This window comes from Lissotriton helveticus, chromosome 10 (genome assembly GCF_964261635.1).
Source record: "Lissotriton helveticus chromosome 10, aLisHel1.1, whole genome shotgun sequence".
Lineage (NCBI taxonomy): Eukaryota > Metazoa > Chordata > Amphibia > Caudata > Salamandridae > Lissotriton > Lissotriton helveticus.
Window position 1 is genome coordinate 385,748,457 of NC_136071.1, and position 24,660 is coordinate 385,773,116.

The 24,660-nt window shown below is 49.4% G+C and overlaps 1 protein-coding gene across 6 annotated transcripts in view; it reads right to left on the minus strand.

Annotated features, from left to right (window-relative positions):
* The window catches only part of ABCF2 (ATP binding cassette subfamily F member 2), a 526,550-nt gene that overhangs the window by 47,959 nt on the left and 453,931 nt on the right, over nucleotides 1–24,660 (minus strand). For all 6 annotated transcript variants that reach the window (XM_078662784.1, XM_078662782.1, XM_078662785.1 and 3 more), the window contains exon 14: nucleotides 474–677. In XM_078662784.1, coding sequence (XP_078518910.1) covers nucleotides 474–677 — 204 coding nt within the window. The remainder of the gene's footprint in view (nucleotides 1–473; nucleotides 678–24,660) is intronic.

Consider the following 24,660-nt stretch of genomic DNA (forward strand, 5'->3'; position numbering starts at 1 on the left):
CAACTAAGTATCTTTGGTTATAAGCAATAAACATACAAAAAGTAATATTTTTTAGAAACAATTGGTTTCGGATTTAGTCATTGTGTGTAATTATTTCTTGCCTGGGTGTGTACAACAAATGCTTAGCCTGCCCTCTGATAAGCCTAACTGCTCGACGGCACTACCACAAAAGAGAGTATTAGTATAATCTAGTTAAGCCTCTGTAAAGCCTCTGCAGATCGACTAGACTGAACACGATACCTTACTTTGGTATGGTATATACAGAACCAGCTTCCTACATGAGGAGAGCAGAACACTGATCACAATTTTCATAACACCCAACATTAAAAAGGAATTACTCAAAAGAGCCTTGCTCCTTATTTTACATTGATTTTCAAGTACAACAAATGTGGCCCAGTAAGTGAAAATCTCCCAGAACCCCTTAAACAACCGCTTAGCTCTAAACACATGCCATACAAAACCCAATTAGGTACCTGTTGAATAAGTCGAAAGTCGTGGCTAACTAGCATCATGCCTCCCTCAAAGTCATTGATTGCATCAGCAAGAGCATCAATTGTCTCAATATCCAGGTGATTGGTCGGTTCATCCAAGAAGAGCAAATGAGGATTCTGCCAGGCAAGCCACGCAAGACAGACACGGCACTTCTGTCCATCTGAGAGATTACGGATGGGACTGACCTGAAATAGACGTAAAACTAATTACAACCAAGGTAGGTAATAGTAAACACTGAATAGATCAGTAGCAAGGGTGAAAAATGGGTATTTCGTAGGATCTAGGTACACTGTAGTGAAACATTGGAGGGGCAAGCAGGAGAAATGGAAATATTTACACCCGAAGGCGAGTGGACTGTACAGTAAGCCATCTAACAGACCTGTGAATAGAGACGATATTAGCTATTGGAGGGGCAACATAAACCATAGGGGAACCACAGTGTAAGAACTGGGACCGCCAGTTCTCCGGGGGGTAGAATGGCTTGAGCAGGAAGGCAGTCAGGGGCTTGTGTGTAAAGCAGCTACTTAACGCACACATCCAATGTAAGACACAGTGGCGCAATAATGGAGACCACACCAGAAGTTGTATTTGAAAGAATCAAGATCTTTTATATAAGCTTTCAAATAGAGCGTTGCATTATTAAATCGTCAACATTACATTGAGACATTTCATGAATCACGTTCCGGTTACATTTCCTATAAATGGGTGAACATTTCATTAGATTAATAACCAGTTCATCTAGCAGTGAAACACTAGCTGACCCCGCCTATCATATCAAACTCTGACAGGCAACGGGGTAACTGTATTAACCTGGAGGATCCTACAAGAAGCGACTATAGTAATGCGTTTAAATATCACATCAAAACCTCTCATGGACGCTTTTCCTTACAGGTAATACAACATATCGGCAAGTACTCATCAGTCCAACAAGGAACTCCAAAGAACACAACCTTTACTTATTTGTGACAAGCCTTTCTTCTTGTGAATACAGGTCGGCTGCGACCTAGATCAGATCATCAGAATACTATGGAAGCCCACCTCTGCAAGAAAATTCAGTACAGTGAAGTGAATCTCCCTCTCATTTCCGGCTTGTACATATGGTGCACTAGGAGCAAATCAGGCTTGTGGATACAGTGCACTTCTAGCATTTCAGGCTTGTAAATAGGGTGCACGCTAAACACTTCAGGCTTGTAGATACGATGCACGCTAAACACTTCAGGCTTGTAGATACGGTGCACGCTAAACACTTCAGGCTTGTAAATACGGTCTCTTGAGGCACAGTTGCAGGGGGAAAGGGGCCAACAGGGCCCAGTCTCAGAGCACCCCGGGGGAGGGGCTACCTCGGGCCTCTCCCGGCCTACCGCCCTCCTCCCCAGGGGGTTACCTCACTTCTTCGGCCCCCCAGGGCCCTTGCGTAGGGTTCAGCGGAGGAGAGGGGGTTCCAACCCTCTCGTGGCTGCCCTCGTCCCAGCGCGGTGCAGGCTCCGCTTCAGGGCACCGGCGCTGGGGACGAGGCAGGGGCCGGGCGTGCTTCGCCTCGAGGGCGCGCCAGCCAGAACCAATGGTAGCGCGGCCCTCGGGGGCGGGACGAAGGAGCTCCCCTGTCACGTGGGGTGCGCACCGACTACGGGCCTACCGCGGCCCGGCTCACTTAAGGCGGCCCTCTCCTGGCGTACGGGGGCCGCCGAGGGGGGTAATCTCAGCGCTGGACACCGCGCAAAGGCAGGCGGCCACAGGAAAAGGCCTGAGGCACCTCGGAGGTGTCGCTAGGGCGGCGCCGATGCCGCGATGGTGACGCGGTCCCCTCAGGCGCCTCGGGGCTAGTCACAGCGCTTTACACCGATACAGGTGAGCGTGTGGGGGCAACTGCGGTGCCTCACAGGGCAGGATGCTTCTTGAGGCGAGAAGCGCCTCAGGATCACAGCGCTTGTACCACGGGGGCACAGTTAGCTCAGGGCAGGCAGTCTTAAATACAGCGCTGGACAAGGGAAGCAGAATATAGCGCTTTCCACACAGTTTAGTCAGGGGGAGACAGGAAGGCCCAGCTGAAGGCAGGGGATGCGCAGGGCAGCTCAGTCCAGTACCTTGTCTCATGTAGTAGGTTTCTTGGCGCTTGGGTGATTCTGCGCCCTTGGTTGCTTGTTTCTTGAAGTTGCAGAAGAGGGGGGGGGGGGAATGAGTTGAGGGCCTGAAGAATTTCTCCTCAGTCACTGCAGATGGGCCCTGGGGTTCCCTACCACTGGGCCAGATCAGGGGGCTAGCTTGGGACACCTCACCCAGCTTAAGAGGCAGCACCTAAATCCTGTCACTCCCAGTAGCATAGGTTCCTCACTAGGCCCTCCCGCCTAAAACTCCTGCGTGGGTTCCCCAGGTCAGTGATGCCCCAACTGACTAGAAAGTTTCCCTCCTTTTCCTTATATAGTGTCAGTTGGCAGTGGCAGTTGGTGCCTCCCCTATTCTGGAAGGTTCCAGGAGCTCCCCTCATTCTAGCTATGGGCAGACTGGCAGGCTGGTATGGCCACATTGTTTAAGGGTTCCGGCCAGCTCCTGGCAACTAGAGTGCGCCTATCCAGACCACGCTGCAGTAGCAGGGGTCAGTGGCAGCCATGTTGGGGGACGAGAGCACCTGCACCCTGGCATTGATTAGCAATAGGAGGGTGCCCAGAGTCCTAAAGCCAACAAAAAGTAGGTGTGAAAAATGAGGCAAGGGCAAAAAATACAGGGAAAGACCACCCTAGGGCTGACAGGTCTAACACACAGGATTGGGAAATTTACCACAAAGAGGTGGAACCAAAGAAAGCATTTATAGGAGGATACATAGTGTTAGACCCTGATCACCCTTTGATGCTAATTGTAGGCTGATGAAGGCTAGGAAAGATGAAGACAGAAGGCGATGAAGGTTTCTCTAGTGGAGCTAACAGGAGTACTTCCGTCATGAATTTGCGGAGTTGTAATTGCCTAGCTGCAAGGTATAACTTGATATGCTCCAGACCTTGCTACAGCATCATAGACTGATGTCTAGTGGCTAACCTAATAGAGAATAATCAGCAAAGGAATGATCTAGAGTTTGGGAATGAGCGATCACAGAAAACAAGGGCTGCAGATAAATATTAAAGAGCTGGAGTGGAAGGAGGGGGCAGCAGTGGTTTCAGCTTCTCCTTCCTCATTAGTCCTATACTAAAGGTTTATATTTTAAAATCAATACTAATGTGGAATGTAGTCTTCAATTGTTAACATGCTATTACCAACATTGTGAAGGCACTCAAATCCTCTTGAATTAAGAGGAGTAAAGCTGGAAAAAAATCTTTTCAGAAGTGCAGGGACAACTAGATCAGACCACTCATCGACTGCCAAGCCATTCTAAAACGCAGTGGCACATTTAATTGAAAAAATTTCAATATTTATAACAGACTTCAGTACAGAAGTTGTGTGGCCCAGTTTATGTTCACAGCTAGCATGTCCCATACAACCCAAGCGATTTCATTGCTGCCAGGAGATACAACATTGTGAGGAAGACATGACCCCACTCCTAGCTTTTCCAGACCCACTACTAAGCAAGTTCAGACTCTAGTCCCATTCTTATAATGCAAACAGTGAACATGGCATAAATCCTGACCCCTTCGGCTACAAGAGGAAGCGAGCAACTCCCTTGACATGAACCTCATGGAGATAGAGAGATCACTCCCAATGCAGCAGATCAAGAGCAGTAAATCCCTATGTCCCACCGGTCTGGTGCCTGAATTCTTTACATGTGTCAAATCCTGCGCACAATATATTCTAGGACACGCAAGGATAGAAGGTGGCCACGAGATCTGCATCCAGTGACGATAGTTATGATACATAAGAAAGTAAAGCCACTGGAGAACTACACCTTACAGGCCAGCCTCACTCCTCAATTTGGAGACCAAGATATTGGTGAAGGCCCTGGCTAATCGCCTGCTGCAGGTGGTCGATATATTGGTGGTCCCAGACAATCAGGCTTTATGCCTTACAGAACGACAATTTGGTACAAAAGGGGGTGGTGATAGACGGAGCATCTGAACCAATCAAACACTCACACCCAGTCAACAGATCATGGTTTAATCCATCACCATTCTTTAGCCCACTCTGCCACCCCAGTTCAGACATGGCCATATGCAAATCAGTCTGACCCTGTGCCTCATGGGAACAGTCCAGCCCGAACTGCCAAGCCATGCCTTCCCTGGACCGGAAACAAGCTTCCGAGGACCGGTTTCTGGCATTTCAGCCGGATTCAGCCCGGCTTGCTTGAATCCAGTGTCAAAGTGAGCAAGGGACTCACGTCTGAGCATACCCTGCCAACTTATGGCGAACAAAGTGGTGCAAAAGGGGGTGGTGATAGACGGAGCATTTGAACCAATCAAACACTCACACCCAGTCAACAGATCTGGGTTTAAGTCATTTCCTTTGGTTTTTCTTTGTCCGCCATAAGTTGGCAGGGTATGCTCAGACCGGAGTCCCTTGCTCACTTTGCCACTGGATTCAAGCAAGCCGGGCTGAAGACTGCTGAAATGCCAGAAACCGGTCCTCAGTAGCTTGTTTCCGGTCCAGGGAAGGCATGGCTTTGCAGTTCGGGCTGGACTGTTCCCATGAGGCACAGGGTCAGACTGATTTGCATATGGCCATGTCTGAACTGGGGTGGCAGAGTGGGCTAAAGAACGGTGATGGATTAAACCCAGATCAGTTGACTGGGGGTGAGTGCTTGTATTGTCAACGCTCCGTCCATCATTTCCTTTGATTTTTCTTACGGAACGACAAGGCACAAGAGGTTGGCCAAAATATCTGGCATGTTGCAACCGGGTCAGGGAGCTTGCTGCTTCATTGGGGTTGAACGCCAAAAAGGGCTTTGACTCGGTGGAATGGCCCTACAGGTGGGTGGTATTGCATAAAATGGAGATGGGCCCACAATTCCTGCCTGGGCGCAGCTAATACACAAAGACCCAATGTGGCTCGTCGGGATAGGCTTCAAATCTCTGATAGGCAAGGTGGATGTAGAAAAGTGCCGCTTTTTGCACGGTTACCACCTCAGTTTTTGCAAGATACTTGATGCCACTGGACAGTGTGTGCTGGGATCCTGCTAACCAGGCCCCAGTATTATGGTTCTTTCCCAAAAATGTACCTTTGGACCCCTAACTGGCACTTCTCTGGGCCACATGTAAGTCCCTTATAAAAGCCACCCCTGGTACCAAGGGCCTGGTGACCAGAGAGGGCCTGAGGGCTGAAGCATGTATTATGCCACCCTCCGGGAACCCTCACCTTTGCACCCCCATCCTGCTATTGCAGACTTCTGGGTGCTTTGGTGCAGACCAAATTAAATAGTCGACATGGCACACACCGCTCGACATGACAAGAAGGACCGAAGAGCAATGCTCCAGGACAGCACAATGACAACTGCCTTGTCCCCAGCCCTACAGGCCTATCTCCTGCTCTGGGCCCCTGCAAGCTAAACTGGCATGTCCTGCAGCCGGCATCCTTTAAGAACCCTGGAGACCCGTCCTGCCTTCACAAAGAACTCCCATGAACATCGGATTTGTCCAATACCAAGACAAGAGACTCCAGATCCAGCCGGATCTGCAAGTTCTCACCACTCTGCACCAGACACCCACGGCCAGAGTTAAAGTGACCCAACACCACAGCAAGGTTCGCCCCCCGGAGATCCTGACCTGAGTGCCAGCGTTGCACGACCTCCGACCCTCACCTCAAAGCCTGCAGGCTCAATACAAAGGGTCTCCCCAACCGCGACAGGAACCGGTAAGAAAAATCAGACACTAAAGGACATTACTGTATCCTCAGCTCCTGTGACCGGAGGTGCCCAACCAACAGTTTCCCGGTTCCCAGCAACTCTAACTTCATCCTTCAATGGTTGGTTCCTTTAGTTCAGTCTTCTAGGTCCAGCCTGAAGTAACTTTCCGTGACTGACTTCCTCCATTGAATTGCATTGGGCTCCCGACACCTCCTAAGCACCCTGCTCCCGGCCTCCCCTGCCTCACTGGTGGTGTGGACTTGGTGCAATCCTGGGACCTCTGTGCCCTGATCTTAACCCCAGTAGCTTGGTTCCTGAGACCTAGTGGCCTGTCCATGAGCATTCCCTAACCAAGGTGCCCCCCCCCCCCCCAGGCCCACATTTGCACCCTGCACCTGGTCACCCTAGTGCGGCTGGTCATGCCCCTTAAGTGCCAACCTGAACCTTGGTCCTACCCCCTCCCCCCCTCCCCCTCCCCCCCCAAAACTCCAATTCCAAAACCAATGTACTCACCTGTAACTGAACACTTCGTTTTACCCATAGGACTGAACGGTGGGGTTTTCTCTAAAACTTCTTCCAAGTGTTGAACTGTTTTGTACTGCACAAACAGTAATCTATTGCTTAAACAAGAGTTAACCTGCTTACAAGTGTCCTGTGTTGTGTAAACTGTTTGGAGAGTATGTATCATACCAAACCAGAACTGTTACAAAAAAGTAATCAAAAAGTACTTACCAGCATTTTGTTTTACTGTTTTCTCAACTGTAAAAAGTAATTTAAATGTTCTTGCAAATCCAGCTTTCACTGTCTTACTGAAAGTATCATTGTATGAAGAGTTTAACTTACCTGCTACTGAGTGAATCTTGTTCTAGAAATAAAAATAACAAAAAAATAACTTTTTATACATTCAATTTGTCTGGATTCAGTTTGAGTGTGTGACCCCATTTCTTGCTTGAGTGCGAAGAACAGATGCTCAACACTACCCTCCTGATAAGCCGGACAGCTCAACCACAAAAGAGCGTAAGGTATTATCCACTTTAGCCTATGCTATACCTCTGGGGATCCACTGGACTCTGTGCACACTATACCTTACTTTGTTCAGTATATACAGAGCCAGATTCTTACTGCAGCTCTCTATGTGTTACAAAATACCCTCTTTGACATCCCAAATAGATTCTTTCGGGCGGTGGCCCGCACGACATGTACATTGTTGTGGGTAAGATGGGGCACCATGGACAGCCATGATCACTCTCACCAGGAAGCCTGTGGATGGCAGCACTGCCCTCCCCAACTTCAAACCATTATTGGGCGACGCCACTGCAGGTGATCAAGGACTCTTTTCTCACAGCAGGAGCCCTTGTTACAGGCTGTTTCACACGCGAAGGACCCAGAGGGGTACATGCATTGAGTCCATGGAAAGCTCTGACTGCCACAGCGGTCAAGACTTGGCATACAGCTACTCAGACCCTGGGATTGCAACAGAAATTGATGATTGAGACCCCACTTGCATGCAGCTTCTGTCAGGGACTATCCTGGACTATGTCAGGAACACAGTCAGGGACTTGAGCAAGGACTGGGAACTGGGTAGAAACTGCACAGTGCACAGAAAGAGTAGTACAGCACTGCCCTGGATCACACAGGGAGTCAGAGGAGAAAAAGGGACCCAAAGGGGAAGCCTGTACAAGGTAACAAGATGGATAAGACTCAGAAAGGAAGGGCACTCACGAGGCAATTTAGTAGACTAGAATAACTACACCCAGGACAAATGTGCAAGACATATATTTATGACCACATTAAAAATAAAGGGGAGTGTGGGGTAAAGCACTCAGGAGCTCCACATGGTAAGACAAGCTCAGTAAGTTTCGCACTCACAATTGCTGTTACAGATACTGACTGCCAATACCCAGATATAGGACATGCATGTTATAAATGTAACTCAGACAATATTCACACCGAACAAGAAACACCACCTAGGTAGTCAGCTGTGCCCACGGCTCCTGGCGATCAAACACGAACACGCAAGGCAGTAACAGCAAGGGGGTAGAACTAAACACAAGCACCATAGACAAGGAGCTAGCAAGGAGGAGTGCTTAACAGGAAAGGATGGAAATCACAGAACACACTTGGCAGAAAGAAGGTAACATACATTCAAGGTAGCAGAAGCAAGACAGCAGAATAGAGAGACAGCAAACTAGAATTGGAACCAAGGAAATGGGGAAAAAAGGCAGGGACTGGAAAAGGATATACAGAAGGGGAGGCTACAAAGGTATACTAGAATAGTGCAGGTTAAGGAATCAAGAAAACAAAGTAGCATAGAAGGCAGTGCTGGGGCAGTAAAAGAAATAGTAAAAGAAATAGCTATAGCTCAGGAAAACAAGGAGTCAAGAGCGCACTGCAAGCAGTGCAAATCAGGAACAAGAAATAGCTGAAGCCCAAGAACAGGAACAAGAATAACTATAGCTCAAGAAACAAGGTAGCACTGCAGGCAGTGCTAGTTCAGGCACAAGGAATAGCTATAGCTCAGGAATCAAGGAATATCACAAGTTCAGTAAACAAGGATCGGTCTCACAGGAAAACAGCTACAATGACCAACCCTGCGCTGAAGGGAGCTGGGGCTTAAAAGAGCTCACAGTAATTACATGCATCAGGTGTGAGCAGGCTAGCAGCAGCCAGCCACAGGTGAGCTAAATTCCTCCACCAATCCTTGGCCAGCAGGGGTGGAGAAGAAGCAGTGAGCAGAGAATTCAAGGTAGGAAAATGCTACTTACCAGTATGCATCTGTTCTTGGCATGTAGAGCTGCAGAGTTGTACGCTGTGCATAGATCGCTACCTAGTGTTGGGCCCGGATGTTTGCAGTTTGTTATTGTCCTCAAAAGTTCTTTGGAAGTCACGAGTTAGGTGACTCCTCCTTTGGACCACATTGCGCATGGGCATCGGCCCCATCCCCAGATTGTTTTTCACCATTAGGGTAATGATGGAGCTTTGCAAGTACAGGAAGGATGCCCGTATAATTTGTATCCAATTAAGATAATACTGGAACAGACAATGGTAGCCGGGTGGGCGTGTACAACTCTGCAGCTCTACATGCCAAGAACAGATGCATACTGGTAAGTAGCATTTTCCGTTCGAGGCATATGAGCTGCAGATTGTACACTGTGCATGGATTATATAGCAGTACCCACTCTTGGCGGCGACCACCCCTATTCTGTTGCAGTAGTTTGGAATACTGTTTTGAGAACAGCCTGGCCCACATTAGCTTGTTGTTTTGTTTGCAGATCTACACAATAGTGTTTTGTGAATGTGTGCGGTGTAGACCATGTAGCTGCTCTGCAGATGTCATCCAGGGGAATGTTCCCTAAAAATGCCATTGAAGCCCCTATCTTTCTTGTAACGTGGGCTTTAGGAGGAACAGATTGCTTACGTTTAGCTTTTTGGTAGCAAATCTGTATGCATTTGATAATCCGTCTAGCTATCCTAGATTTTGAAATGGGATTACCCTTGTGTGGTGGTGAGAAAGACACAATGTTGTTTTGTCTTACGAAAGGGTTGTGTTCTTTCTATGTAGTATAGCAGCCGTTTTTTGAAAATCTAATGTGTGAAGAGCTCTTTCTGCTAATGACTGTGGTTGCGAGAAGAGAACGGGCAGTTCCACAGATTGATTGAGATGGAATGGAGAAATTACTTTAGGCAGGAATTTCGGATTAGTACGCAGAACCTTATTTTGATGCATTTGCAAAAAGGGTACTTGAATGGTTAGTGCTTGTAGTTCACTAACTCTGCGCAGAGAAGTAATAGCTACTAGGAATGCAACTTTCCATGTTAAAAATTGTAATTCACATCTGTGTAGGGGTTCGAAGCGAGGCCCCATTATCCGTGTGAGAACAACGTTTAAATTCCATACAGGTGAAGGTGGTACTCTGGGAGGAATTATTCTTTTAAGGCCTTCCATAAAGGCTTTAATGGCAGGCACTCTGAACAGAGATAGATGTTGTCTGTTTTGCAGATATGCTGCTATAGCAATAAGATGTAGTCTAATAGATGTATAGGCTAAGTTACATCTTTGAAGATGCAGTAAGTAACCTATGATGTGTTGAATAGTCACATCTAAGGAATTAATATTGTTTTGACAATATATTACAAATCGTTTCCACTTGGCTGCATAACATGCCCTAGAGGTAGGACGTCTAGCTTCTTTAATGACATTCATGCAGTCTGGAGGAAGGTTTAGATAGCCAAATTCTAGGACTTCAGGAGCCAGATCACAAGGTTGAGCTGAGCTGGGTCCGGGTGTCTGATCTCTCCATGGTTCTGTGTTAGGAGGTATGAAGACAGGTGCAATTTTTGGTGTGGTACTACAGACAGTTGCAGCAGCGTATTGTACCACGGTTGTCTGGCCCACGCTGGAGCAACTAGGATGAGGGTCAGAGAATGCTGTTGTAGTTTGCGTACTACTAGTGGCATGAGTGGTAGAGGTGGAAAAGCGTACGCAAATCTGTTTGACCAATTCATCCATAATCGCATTGCCTTTGGACAGTGGGTGTGGATATCTGGCGGCGAAGCTTGGGCATTTTGCGTTTTCGTGGGTGGCAAATAGGTCTATCTGAGGTTGTCCCCACATCTTAAAGAATGGCTGAAGAACTTGAATATGAAGTTCCCACTCGTGGGTCTGTTGTGTTTGACGACGTAACAGATCCGCTATAGTATTTTTTACTCCTGGGATATGTTGGGCTAGAAGGAATACGTTCCGAGGTATAGCCCACCTCCATATATCCTGTGCTAGTTGATAGTTGCAGGGAGTGCGTGCCTCCTTGCTTCTGTATGTAATACATTGCTGTCATGTCTGTGCGGACTAACACAGCTTGGTTTGCTACTTGCTTCTGGAAAGCTTTTAGTGCTAGGAATACTGCTAGTAACTCCAGATGATTGATATGGAGTAATTTTTGTTGCGGTGTCCATCTGCCTTGCATGGTGTGTTGCAGCAGGTGGGCTCCCCAGCCGGAGAGCGATGTGTCCGCAGTTAAGATTATCTGGGGAACTGGCTCTAGGAACGGTATTCCCTTGAAAAGGTTTTTGGTGTTCCACCACTGCAGAGAGCAATGAGTTCGACCGTCTACCAACACTAGGTCTGTTAAGTGACCTTGAGCCTGGTTCCATTGACGTGATACGCACTCTTGTAGCAGACGCATTTGAAGTCTTGCATGGGGTAATATGAAGATGCAAGAGGCCATCATTCCTATGAGTTGCATGAACACTCGTGCTGGGAGGGAGTGTTGTAGGTGAAATTTTGTTAGGAGAGTTTGCATGCTGGCTATCCTTGCTGGAGTGGGATGAGCTAGCGCTGTTGAGGTGTTTATTGTAGCACCAAGGTACTGTTGTACTTTGGATGGCTGTAGATGAGACTTGGTGTAGTTTATTGTGAACCCCAAGTTGTGGAGCAGCTGGATGGTAGCATAAGTGTGTTTTACGCATTGATTGTGTGAGCTGGCTTTTATGAGCCAGTCGTCGAGGTACGGGAAGACATGGATGTGCTGTCTTCGTAGATGGGCTGCCACCACTGACAAGAACTTGGTGAACACCCTTGGTGCTGTTGTGACTCCGAATGGGAGTACTTTGAACTGGTAGTGCTGCCCGTATATTACAAATCTGAGATACTTCCTGTGAGCGTTGTGAATGGGAATGTGGAAGTATCCATCCTTGAGGTCTAGAGTAGCCAGGAAGTCGTCTTGTGACGAGAGGAAAGACTTGCTGGAGTGTGACCATGTGAAAATGGTCTGACTGTATGTATATGTTGAGCGGTCTGAGGTCTAAAATAGGCCTCAGAGAGCCGTCCTTCTTTGGAATTAGAAAGAATAGAGAGTAAACCCCCTTGTTGTGGTGGTGCAGAGGAACTAGTTCTATTGCACTTTTTTCTAGCAGAGATACTACTTCTTGCTTTAACAGTGATAGATGTTCTTGTGACATTGGACGCTGTCTGGGTGGTATGTTTGGGGGGGGGGGGGTAGTTGTTCGTTCTAGACAGAAACCTGACTGAATAATTTGTTGCACCCACCTATCTAATGTGATGTTGATCCAGGTAGGCAGGAATTGTTGGAGTCGTCCCCCCACAGGAGTGGTATGTGGGGGGGGGGGGGGGGGGGGGGGGAGTCATTGGGAAGGGGTAGAGGCAGAGCTAAGGTGTTGTTTTTGACTCTGCCTTTGTTGTTGTTACCCCTGTACCCCCCTCTTTGGTAGCCCTTAGTGAATGTGGATTGGCTAGGGGTTTTGTAGGAAGGGGAGGGACTTTCTGAGGAGTAGCCTCTTGTATTGCCTCTGTATGATGAGCGACGAAAAGAACGTCTGGGAGCTTGCTGCTGCAAGGCTCCCATAGATTTGGCGGTCGGTGTCTTTTTTCATTTTCATTTGGGCCAAATAAATGTGTCTCATCAAATGGCTGATTAAGGATGGAGTTTTGTACCTCAGGTTTAAAACCTGAAATACGTAGCCAGGCATGTCTACGTAGTAAGGTGCTCGTATTAATTGCCCTTGAGGCAGTATCTGCGGCGTCCAGGGCACAACGAATGGAAGTATTAGCAATATTTTTACCTTCTTGTATAAGTTCGTTAGCTCTGTTTTTATATTTGTCTGGTAGGTGCTGCATTATGGACTCTAGTTCATCATAATGTGCCGTGTCATATCGTGCCAGCAACGCTTGGGTGTTGCAATGCGCCAGATGTTAGCTGCTTGTGCCGCAGTTCTTTTGCCAGAGGCGTCAAGGAGCTTAGATTCTTTGTTTGGTGGTGCGGCTTAACCTGTTTGGTAATTAGCACTTTTACGTGCACTGGACACCACTAAAGAATCCAATTGTGCTGAGCCTTTAATATAAACTGGGTCTGCAGGGGCAGCTTTATATTTTTTCTCAATGCGAGGATTGAGGACCCTAGCTCTGACTGGGTCTTTAAAAACCTCTGTTGCGTGCTTGACGACGCCCTTAAACATTGGTAAAATGGCAGTAGACCTTTGTGTGTGGTCAAAAGTGTCTAATAGGAAGTCTTCCTCCACTGCATCGGTGGGTCAGTTCACCCCATGATAGTGTGCAGCCCTTTGGACTAGTAGGTTAAAACCTATGGTGTCCTCTGGTGGGGAAGGTTTGGAAGGGTATACATCATCTTGTGGGACGTAGGGCACATCAGGGGTGTTGTAATCATCCCATGGATTAGCTGACTGAGGGGGACTATTAGTCTGTGCTGGGTAATGTGCACCCCCACCTTCATCATCGGAGTCTGTGTGTACATCATCGTCTGGATTAGGAGATGGTGTAGTTGAATGATGTGGTGGAGGTGGTGTAGGAGGAGGAACAGAATGGGGAGGTGGTGGAGAAGGGACCCTTAATGGAGAGGTTGCAATGTCTCTTCTTTGCAGGGGGGGTGGGGAGGGGGGGGGGGGGTGCTGGCGCCTCAAGTGGTCTCTTATTGGAGCGGAGAGTCAATTGTCCAGTTTTAGGATTCTTTACAAGAGTTTTTTGCTGTCGACTCCATAGGTTTTTTAGGCATCGAGTCGTTGCACAAGTTACTACTTGTGTAACGATATATCTGTAAGAGACATTAGTTAGTATTAGATTCCTTACCTTAGAATATCCCCAGGCGTCAGACTGGATCCGGAAACTTTTGCGTAGCAGTACCCTTGCGCGTCGGTATGCGTCGTCTGCGGCTCCGCGTCCGTCGTCGGCACCGTGATGACGTCGTCGGAGTACTTAGACGCCGCCTCCGCGTGCTGACGTCTGTTCTTAGACACAGCTTTTCCGCGCCAGAAGCGCTGAGCCATGTAAAAAACCAACACTGGTGCCAATGAAACTAGGGCCCTGAAAGGGGAACAACCCTAACCCTAGATATCGGTTCGCAGAACGGGGAGGATGGGTGGGTCGGTAAGGAATCTAATACTAACTAATGTCTCTTACAGATATATCGTTACACAAGTAGTAACTTGTGCATCTGAAAGAGACACGTTAGTGATAGATTCCTTACCTTAGAATAGATACCCCAGCAACACCAACCCCGGTGGTGGGTCTGCGAACCAATAATCACACCAGAAAGTCCTGGAGGACGGAACTGCCAAAGAAGCCATCCCTCCGGACTTGACTGTCCAGGCAGTAGTGTCTTGCAAACGTGTGCAGCGATGCCCACGTAGCTGCCTGACAGATATCATGTAAGGGCACACCCCGGCCCAGGGCAGTTGTAGTCGCCGTGGCTTGGGTGGAATGAGCCCGTAATCCAACAGGGGGCTCCTTTCTAGCCAAGGAGTAGCATGCCTGGATACACAAGATGATCCACCAGGAGATGGTCCTCTTGTGCACCGCTTTCCCCTTCTTAGTGCCCACGTAACCAACAAAGAGTTGGTCATCCACCCGGAACTGGCGTGTGCGATCCAAGTAAAATGAGAGCGCATGTTTTGGGTCCAGACGGTGGAGCCGCTTTTCCTCTTTAGAGGGTTGCAGTGGCGGAAAGAAGGTTGGCAAGGTGATAGACTGCCCGATGTGGAAGGCTGTGACAACCTTGGGCATGGAAAGATGGCTTAGTACGCAACACAACTTTGTCCTGATGGACAGAAAGAAAAGGTGGAAAGGGCCTGGAGCTCACTCACTCTCCTGGCAGAGGTGATGGCAACCAGGAAAGCAGTCTTCAGAGTAAGAAGGCGGAGAGGACAGTTGTGAAGTGGCTCAAAGGGAGCGCACATCAGAAATGTAAGAACAAGGTTAAAGTCCCACTGAGGCATCACAAATGGAACAGGAGGGAACGTGTGTGCGATGCCTTTCAGAAATCTATTTACAATAGGGGACTTGAACAAAGAAGGTTGATCAGGCAGCCTCAGAAAGGCAGAAAGGTAGCCCTTGATCGTGCCCAGAGCAGAGCCCTGCTGGGCAAGAGAAAGAAGGAGAGGAGAACCTCAGAAAGAGGGGCAGCAAGAGGATCCACAGCCTTTGCTGTGCACCATGCCACAAATCTGTTCCACCTGCAGGCGTATACCGACTTTGTGGAGGGACGCCTGGCTGCAAGAATGACATTACAGACTTCAGGAGGCAAGTCAAATGGCCTCAACTGTCGCCGCTCAATCTCCAAGCATGGAGGTGGAGACTGGACAGGTTCGGGTGGAGGACCGTCCCCTGCTGCTGCGACAGAAGGTCCTCCCGAAGAGACAAACGAACCGGGGGATCGACTGACATACTGAGTAGCTCTGGATACCAGTACCTTCGTGCCCAGTCCGGAGCCACAAGGATGACTTGGGCCCGGTCTTGCTTGATCTTCTTCAGCACTCTGGGCAGAAGTGGTATAGGCGGAAAGGCGTACAATAGACCGCAACTCCACTCGCGACAAAAAGCGTCTCCGAGCGAGTGCCACTTTGGAAATTCCAACGTGCAGAACTGATGACATTGCGCGTTCTCTTCGGTGGCCAATAGATCTAACCAAGGCTCTCCCCATTGCTGAAAGAGACCTTGCGCCACGTCCGAGTTCAGACGCCATTCGTGATCCATCATGCACCGACGGCTGAGCTCGTCCGCCCTGGCGTTCAGAGAACCTGCCAGGTGTTGAGCCACCAGAGTCACGCCCTGGCGTTCCAGCCACTGCCAGAGGCGCAGAGCCTCCTGGCAAAGGGTCCACGACCCCACCCCACCCTGTTTGTTGCAGTACCACATGGCGGTGGTGTTGTCCGTTAACACCTGCACTACACTCCCCCGGACAGTGGGGAGGAATGCCCTCAGTGCTAGACGAATCGCCCGTAACTCCAACAGGTTGATGTGGAGCTGGGCCTCCGCCGGAGACCAGAGGCCTCTGATCTCCGCCTCTCCCATGTGGCCTCCCCAGCCCTGGAGGGACGAGTCAGTCACAACTACGTGCTCTGGTTGGGGAAGGGAGAGGGATCTGCCGCTGACCCAATCGCGGTTCTGAGCCACCACTGCAGCTGTCTCGCAGTGCCCTCCGAGATCAGGACGTGGTCGAACAGGTTGCCCTGATGCTGGGCCCACTGAAACTTCAGGTCCCACTGCAGAGCCCGCATCCGCCACCTGTCGTGATGCACCAGTAGGATGCAGGAGGCCATCAGCCCCAGAAGCCGCAGCGTCAACCTGACCGAGACCCGGGATAACGGCTGAAAGATGGGAATCAGAGCCTGAATATCCCGGACCCGATGTTCGGGTGGATAAACCCGAAACCGCGCCGAGTCGAGAACCGCCCCGATGAAGAGGAGCTTTTGAGAGGGGCACAGGTGTGACTTTGGCACATTGATGGAGAACCCCAGCTGGTGCAGGAGATCTGCCGTAGTCTGGAGGTGGCTGACTACTGTCTGGGGCGAGCCCGCCTTCAACAACCAGTCGTCGAGGTAGGGGGAAGACTGAAACCCCTAACCTGCGCAGATGAGCTGCGACCACCGCCATCACCTTCGTGAACACCCGTGGGGCGCTGGTAAGGCCGAAGGGGAGCACGGTATACTGAAAGTGCTCGTGGCCAACCGTGAACCGCAGGTAGCGCCGGTGGGCCGGCAGGACGGGATGTGGAAATAAGCGTCCTGCAAGTCCAACGCTACCATCCAGTCTCCTGGGTCTAGGGCAGCTAAGACCTGAGCCAGTGTCAGCATTTTGAACTTCTCCTTCCGGAGGAAGCCGTTGACGTTCCGTAGGTCCAAGATAGGGCGTAGGCCCCCTTTGCCCTTTTTGGGTACCAGAAAGTAGTGGGAGTAACAACCACACCCTACTTCTGGCCCAGGAACACGCTCGATGGCCCCCTTGGCCAAGAGGGCCGTAACTTCCTCCTGCAGAAGTCGCAAATGATCCCCCGATACACGGTGGTTCTACGGTGGCATGGCTGGAGGAGTCGCCTCGAAGGGGAGGGAGTAGCCCCTTCGGACGATCTGCAGCACCCACCTGTCCGAAGTGACAGTGCGCCAGTGAGAGTGGTGATGGCGAACCCTGCCCCCCACTGGCGTCACATGGGCCGAAAAGCACGGACTAGGAGGGTTTTGAGGCGGATGCTGCGGGGGAAGGTGTGGACTGACCTCGCCGTTGTCCCAGACCGCCGCCAAGGCGGTTTCCACGGCCGCCACCGCGTTGGATATTACCCTGTGGAGCGTGGCTGGCAGCACGTGTGGGTACACCCCTTCGGTGGCCACGAAAGGAGTGAAAGGCAGCCGATTGCTGGCGCGGGGCCGAGAGGCCCAAGGACTTGGCCGTAGCCCTGGAGTCCTTAAAGCGCTCAAGCGCATGGTCCGCCTTGTCGCCAAAAAGGCGACGGCCATCAAACGGCATGTCCATCAGAGCGAGGACGCCTCTTCGACTTCTTGTGCTTACCTGACGACTTCGACCCTGAGGAGTGATGTCGACTCCCGGAGCTCCGATGGCTCCCCTCCCGCGACCGGTCCCTCGACCTACGTCCAGATCGGGACCTCTCCTGGCGCGGGGCCGACTGCCGGAGTACGAGCCGCTTACGGGACCGCTCCCGTCTAGCCTTCGAAGTCAGGGCCCGGCAGTCGGAACAGGCCTTGTCGTCGTGGTCGACGCCGAGACAGTGGAGACACCGACGGTGAGGGTCGGTGACCGACATCAGCCGGTCGCAATCCTCACAGGGCTTAAAACCTGGCATCCCTACCGGCACCGTATGGAGTCGAAGACTCGAAAAAGGAAGATCAAAAGATCAAAAAAGTTTTAGTCAAAAAGTGACTAAGGTACCACTTTTTCCGGATCTGCGCTGCTGGCGCGGAAAAAAGAAGAACTGACGTCAGCACGCGAAGGTGGCGTCTAAGTACTCCGACGACATCATCACAGCGCCCACGACGCAGACGGACATGGAGCCGCAGACGACGCCTACCGACGCACAACGGTACTGCTACGCAAACATTTCTGGATCCAGTGACGCCTTGGGATATTCTAAGGTAAGGAATCTATCACTAACATGTCTCTTTCAGATCCTTGATCTTTTCATTAACTGGCCTCTTAATACTCTCCTCAATGGAAATAAAAACGTTTCTATTAAGCTGGCTACTCTACTATGCCTAATCTCATGCAGAAGGGTCTCTGATGTCTAAGCCCTGGAGATTACAAATAGATCTTTTAAAATTTTCGTAGTCAAATTTGAAATTTATAGAAGAACAAAGACTATGTCTGATTCAATCTTTTACCCACGTTTTGATTTATGTCCAAAACTTTGCGTTGTGGACTGCATGAGAGAGTATGACCGCAGAATGTTTGCTCTTCCCCCTCAGGATGTTAACCAATTACTTATATCCTTTGTTAAACCCCACAAAGGCATAACCTCAACCTCTATTGCTAGATGGGTTAAGACTTATGAGTTTAGCAGGTATTGACTTAAAGAAATTTCAAGGTCACTCCCTTAGAGGGGTTCTATGGCCAGTAAATCTCTGGTCTGGAGGTAAGTTGAACGACATTCTCAAAGCTGCTGGCTGGTCAAATGCTAGCACCTTTGCACGTCATTATTGCAAGCCTATTGAACATATGTCTGATGTTGTTTTACAAACCTACCAACATGCATAATGTAGCATCCGTTCTTGTAATGAAATTGCGATTCTCATATTAACATGACTAGAGAATCTGGATTTCATTAAAGACACGGAGGCTGACATTATCCCTCCCATCCCACCCCTTGGTGGTCTTACAATGATTTAATGTTTTTTTGTTACAGTTTATTACTGTACTTTTTATTAACACTACTTGTTTTATCTCTTGTTCCTTTTAGCTTGATAAGCCTGACACTATCTTTTACATTCAAGAGATATTTACTTCTTTCTCTTTTCAGGTAACGCTCCTTAACTGTGTGTCGTCTGGCCTTTGGTTTTTACTTTCGTTCTTTCTTCTCCTTCATCCTGCTCATCAGAAGATCTTTTTGATGCTTCAAGTTTCATGAACTTATTTTCCTCCACATTTAAAAGAGGCAGATTGCTGATGGCTCATGCCTGTCATGTGTTGCTATTGTTCTATTCTGGAACCTTTTAATATTGTGACTTAAGCGGCTGCTTGGACTGCATTAAAGGAATAATGCATAATGTCAGCCTCCGTGTCTTTAATGAAATCCAGATTCTCTAGTCATGTTAATATGAGAATCGCAATTCCTGTGAAGGAAAGGTGTGGCCACATCTCCTTTAGAATTGGGAAGGGTGGGGGTACTTTCGAATACCATCAGACTAAATTGTTGGGCAAAATTGGTGCCCTCCTTGCATAAAACAGTTTGGCCCAGTTCAGGAACCCTTGGCTCCCACTCTGGCACAAATCTACACAAAGGACTGGGGAGTGTCCACCTCTCTGTGCTGCTCATTTCTAGGGAGGTGCCCAGAGCTCCTCAGGTGATGGCTGAATACTGTCAAGTTGAATCTTGGACCCTGGGAGCACTGACGCCAGCTGAGTAGTATCCCTTACCCCTCCCCCAATAGGTGGGTCACCACAGAAGAGGACCCTTCCTTTTTAGAGTTACTTAGGGCTCCCCTGAGGGTGGGTCATTAGATTTGGCCAGACAACATCTTCAAGGACAGACTGTCTTCCTAAGACAGTCTAAAGACTCTTCTGCTGATGGGCACTGGAACTGCTTCTTTGAGCCAAGACCCAGGACAAAACTGCTCTCGGCAGGAGGACTCCTGCTGAAACTTTATCTCGACGCTCTTCAAGTTTACACAACTGTGACTATGCATCCTCCAAATCAGCAAGGAATCTGCATGCAACTAAGCAAGAAGAAATCTCCCTTGGAGTGAAGGAGTCACTTACCTGCATTGTCAGGCACCTCAGCATCCAGTTTGCGGATCCTGTTTTCCCACGGACATCTCCCGGCTCTGCAACACAGGTGGTGGTTTGTTGGCTTCCCAGAGGCCTCACCAGTCTTTCCTGCAATGTGGGGTCTGTAATCTCTCTACAGCTGACTTGAACTGCTTCTCTGTGCACCGCATCTGTCTGCCGTTGCCAAGGCTCACTTCACTGAAGACCTTTAAGCTCCAAGTAACCCCAGCCTTTAGCATCACCCAGCTCCGAGAGAGACGTCCTGCCTGCATCCTCTGCATCATGGAGCTCCATCTTCAGTGGGCTTCTGAGGCTTCTGTGCGACTTTCTCCTCCTGGACTTCAGTCACCACCAAAGATGCCATGTCGAACATTAAAGGCATCCACTCTGGATCCCCAACGGAACCATGCCCTCTGCACATCTTCCACAGAGCTGTCATCGCTCCCTTACTGTGATGCACCATCAACGCCACCTTCAAGACCGCATCTTTACAGACTACTGGAAATGTGCAGTGGTCCAACTCCTGCTCAAGAAGCCCTCAGCAGATCCCACAGACCTCAAGAACTACCGACCCATCTCCCTCCTCCCCTTCAAGGCCAAAGTCACCTAGAAGATAGTCAATACACAACTAACCAAATTCATTGAGGAAAACTCCATCTGCAACCCTTCCCAATCTGGTTTCCGCAACAACCACAGCACAGAGACCGCTCTACGCGCCGCAATAGACTACATCCGCACCCTCCTAGACCAAGAACACACCGCAGCCCTCATCCTACTCGACCTCCCAGCAGCGTTAGACAACAGAACACCTGGTGGCCCTCCATGCTTAGCAGCCCCCCCCAACCCCATGGATCACGCCCAAAACCTCAGCATCGTACTCCTCCCCTCCATGACCTGACAGATCAACGCCATCACCTCCCGCTGCTTCAACATCCTCAGAATGACCTTCAAATGGATCCGCCCCAATTCAAGGAAGGCAGTTACCCATGCACTCATAACCAGCAGACTATACTCTATGCCGGGAGCAAGTCTCTGCTCCACAATCTCCAGACCATACAGAACACCGCAGCCAGACTCGTCCTCGAACACGGTGCTATAATCCTGGTTCCACTATTATAATATGATTTCTCCCTCAGTGTTTTATGGAATCGTAACAATGCTGATTGTATTACTTTTATGCATCTTTTTGCTAGTATTGGCTAAAGTACTGCATCTTAGTGCACGTAGTTAAAATAAGCACTTAAAACTATATGTGTCTCAGATTACTCACGTTGTGGACTTGTATGAGAATAAAAACGAAAGAGTTCTTGATTCCCACTATTCCTGAGAGTTCACTAAGTCACTTGTTCTGGGTTGTCTAATCATTGGTAGCTTCGCTGTAGCATGGAGAACGATGAGACACTGATGCTAGTCGGATTGAGGTTCTGGGCACTGAGGTGGGTTTTTGGTACACCACAATACACCTGCGCATAGTTCTGTGCATGAGCAGAATCCCTGCAACAGGCTCTTCGACTGAACGGAGCTGCACAACCCCCCCACAGCACCCCCTTGGGACCCTCACGGGTGAGTAGAGCGCTTACAATTCCCCAGATTGAATGAGGAGGTAGTTGAAAGGGCATAGGTACAGCATAAGATAGAGGTCTCCTTCCTATTTCGGCACCAGAAAATAGAGGGAATAGCAATCACAACCTACTTCTGATGCCAGCACCTTCTCAATGGCTCATTTGGCCAGAAGAGCCAGCACTTCCGGTTACAAGAGCGAAAAGTGGTCCTCAGTCAGCTGATCGGGGACGTGGCAAATGTGGCGGGTCAGTTGGGAAGGTAGGGAATAGCCCTGTTGGACAATCTGAAGCAATCATTTGTCCCAAGTGTTCTCTCGCCATTGGGGCAGTTGATGCCGAAACCTGCCAACTGGGTGCCCATGATTGTATGAAGGTGTAAAAAACGGGCTCTGTATACACTGCACCAAAATGAGGTACAGTTTGTACAGAGTCCAAGAGGCCCCAGAGGTTAAAGTTAGATAGAACCTTACTCTCTATTTGTGGTAGAGTGGTCAAGCAGTAAGGCAGTATCAGAGGACAGTGTTAAGCATTTGATGTACACACTCAGTGAGCAAATGAATTCACACGCTCAAGAACTGAACTCTAGGCCAATTGTTGTTGTATAAAAATATACTGTTTATTTTTAGAACCAAGCACACCTGCTACAGGTAAGCATTACATTTTTTCCAGTAATAAGTTACTGGTTATAGAACAGTTTGAAAAAGCAATAGAAATTGAACTTGGTTTGATTTACAGGGGATCAGTAGTATGCAACACTTAGCAATTACAGTACATTGGAATGAATAGGCTTTCAATAAATTGCAGGTAAGTTACTTTTACGTTACTTTTTCTAACTCCGTGCTGGATGCCTAGATTTAGCACTGGGACATTTCCTGTAAACCGGTGAGTAAATGCGTTTTTGTTATTCGTGCGATTTTTAAAGAATATGGTCAGATTTCAAAACTCCACACGTCGAAACTTTTTGGAGCTGTACATTGAAATTAATAGGCTTTGTCAACAAATTGCAGGCAAGTTAAGTTTACGTCACTTTTTCTAAGTCAGTGATGGATGCCTAGATTCAGCACTGGGACATGTCCTGCAAACAGGTGAGAAAACACGTTTTGGTTATTTGTACGTGTTTAAAGAATATCTTTCGTTTTCAAAACTCCACACTTAGACTTTTTTTAGGGAAAATTGTCAATGTTATCCTATGAGGGAAAACAGATTGTCGGTTTGCAGGTAAGTAAACGACTGTGGGAGTTAAGGTTCTGGGGTTAGACTCAGGGGTCTCCCATGGTCAGTGATGCACTGTTGTTTCACCTTCAGCGGCACTAGGGCGGCCGGGTGCAGAGTTTTGAGGCCCAATGCTATCCTATGGAGGATAGGGGGTCTCCGGTTGGTGGCGGCTGGCATAACTGTTATAACTCCCTCTATGCCGGGAACAAATCTCTGCTCCACAATCTCCAGACCATACAGAACACCGCAGCCAGACTCTCCCTCGGCATCCCTCGACACAAACATCACCCAACATCTGCAGAACCTACACTGGCTCCCCGTTTAAATGAGGCCATGGGGTTGTGGGAGCAAAGCTCCTAGGGTTTAGCTCAGGGCAAGTTGGGGACCAAAGTAGCACCCTCAGCGGCACTAGGGCAGCCAGGTGCAGGGTGTTGTTTTGAGGTCGGGTGCCCTGTTTCCAATGGAGAACCTCCGGGACAAAGAAACACTGCAGGCTCGGGACGGGGATCTTCCAGGAGTGACCACCACTTCGAGGGGTAAGTTGGGATGTCGTGGGTTGGTTAGGCACGGTTGGTTGGGGCACACAAGGCTGTGGGGTGTCGGATGCAGGGGTGCCTTTTGAGGTCGGATTTTCTTACCTGCTCTGGTCGCAGTAGGGGGGGTCCTCTGGATTGAGGCTGCAGGCGTTGTGTGGAGGCTTGAAGTAGATCAGGGGTCATCGGATCTCGGGTCAGGCTCACCGGGGGACATCCTCGTGGTGGTGTTCCACTCTAGCACGGACTGGGTTGGATGGGTGCAGAGTGGGCTGGATTCACGGTTTCTGGCTGGCACCAGAAGCTGCAGTTTAAACACGTCAGGTGTTCACAGGAGAAACAGTCTGGAAAGGGAAGTCAGGCCGGTCCTCCTGGGTTTGTGAGATTGCTGGCTGCTGGACACGCCGGGATTTCGCAGGAGCATGTTCAAGTAGAGACAGGCCTGTAGGGCTGGGGACAAGTCAGTCGGCGTCGTTTTCTTGTTAACTCTGCACGGCTCTTCGTCATTCTGTTCTTCTAGTAGGTAGGCTGGATCTGAGGAAGGAAGGTTCAGGGTGCCCCCAAATACTACATTTAGGGGTGTTACAGGTAGGTAAAGGAAGGGAACCAATGGGTCCTTTCCCTGGGGTGGGTACAACCCCTATTCCGCCACTCTCCAGTGGGAGGGGGGCAGGAGCCTGTCCCTGGTTGGCTGGGTCCCCCCATCCTCAAGATGGCGGGGACTCTAGGTTGGGCACACCTCTCCCTCACTTGTTTTTCCCACCGGCTCTCCTGCCCAAAGTGGGGGGGTATAACCAGTGGGGACCAGTTACTGAAAGCAGCAAATGGTCTAGAGGGGCTCACAAAGGCGGAATGCCTTTGAAGCTTCTCCTTTGTGAACCCTGCCCATCCTGGGGGAGGAGGCTTGGCACCTTGTCCCAGGATGTGCATTGTTTCAGGCCCCCGAGAGCAGCAAGCTCTCGACCCAGGGGTCCAGAAACAGGTCTGGTGGTGGCAGCCTAGGCAGCCACTCAGTCAGGTCACTAGTAGTTGGTCGAGTTTCAGGGGACATCTCCAAGATGCCCTCTGTTGTGCACTTTACATTAAATCCCACACTGACATCAGTGTGGGTCTAATGTGCTGAGAAGTTTGATACCAAACTTTCCAGTCTTCAGTGTAGCCATTATGGTGCTGTGGAGTTCGTAATGACAACCTCCCAGCACCATATACTCTTAATGGCAACACTGCACTTACAGTGCCAAGGAATGGACCTGGGAACTGTACGGGTAAAGGGCTCATGCACCTGTACCCTCACCACTGGCATAGAGCACCCAGCTAGAGGGGTGACATGTATGCCACGGCAGTGGTTTGTGGGCA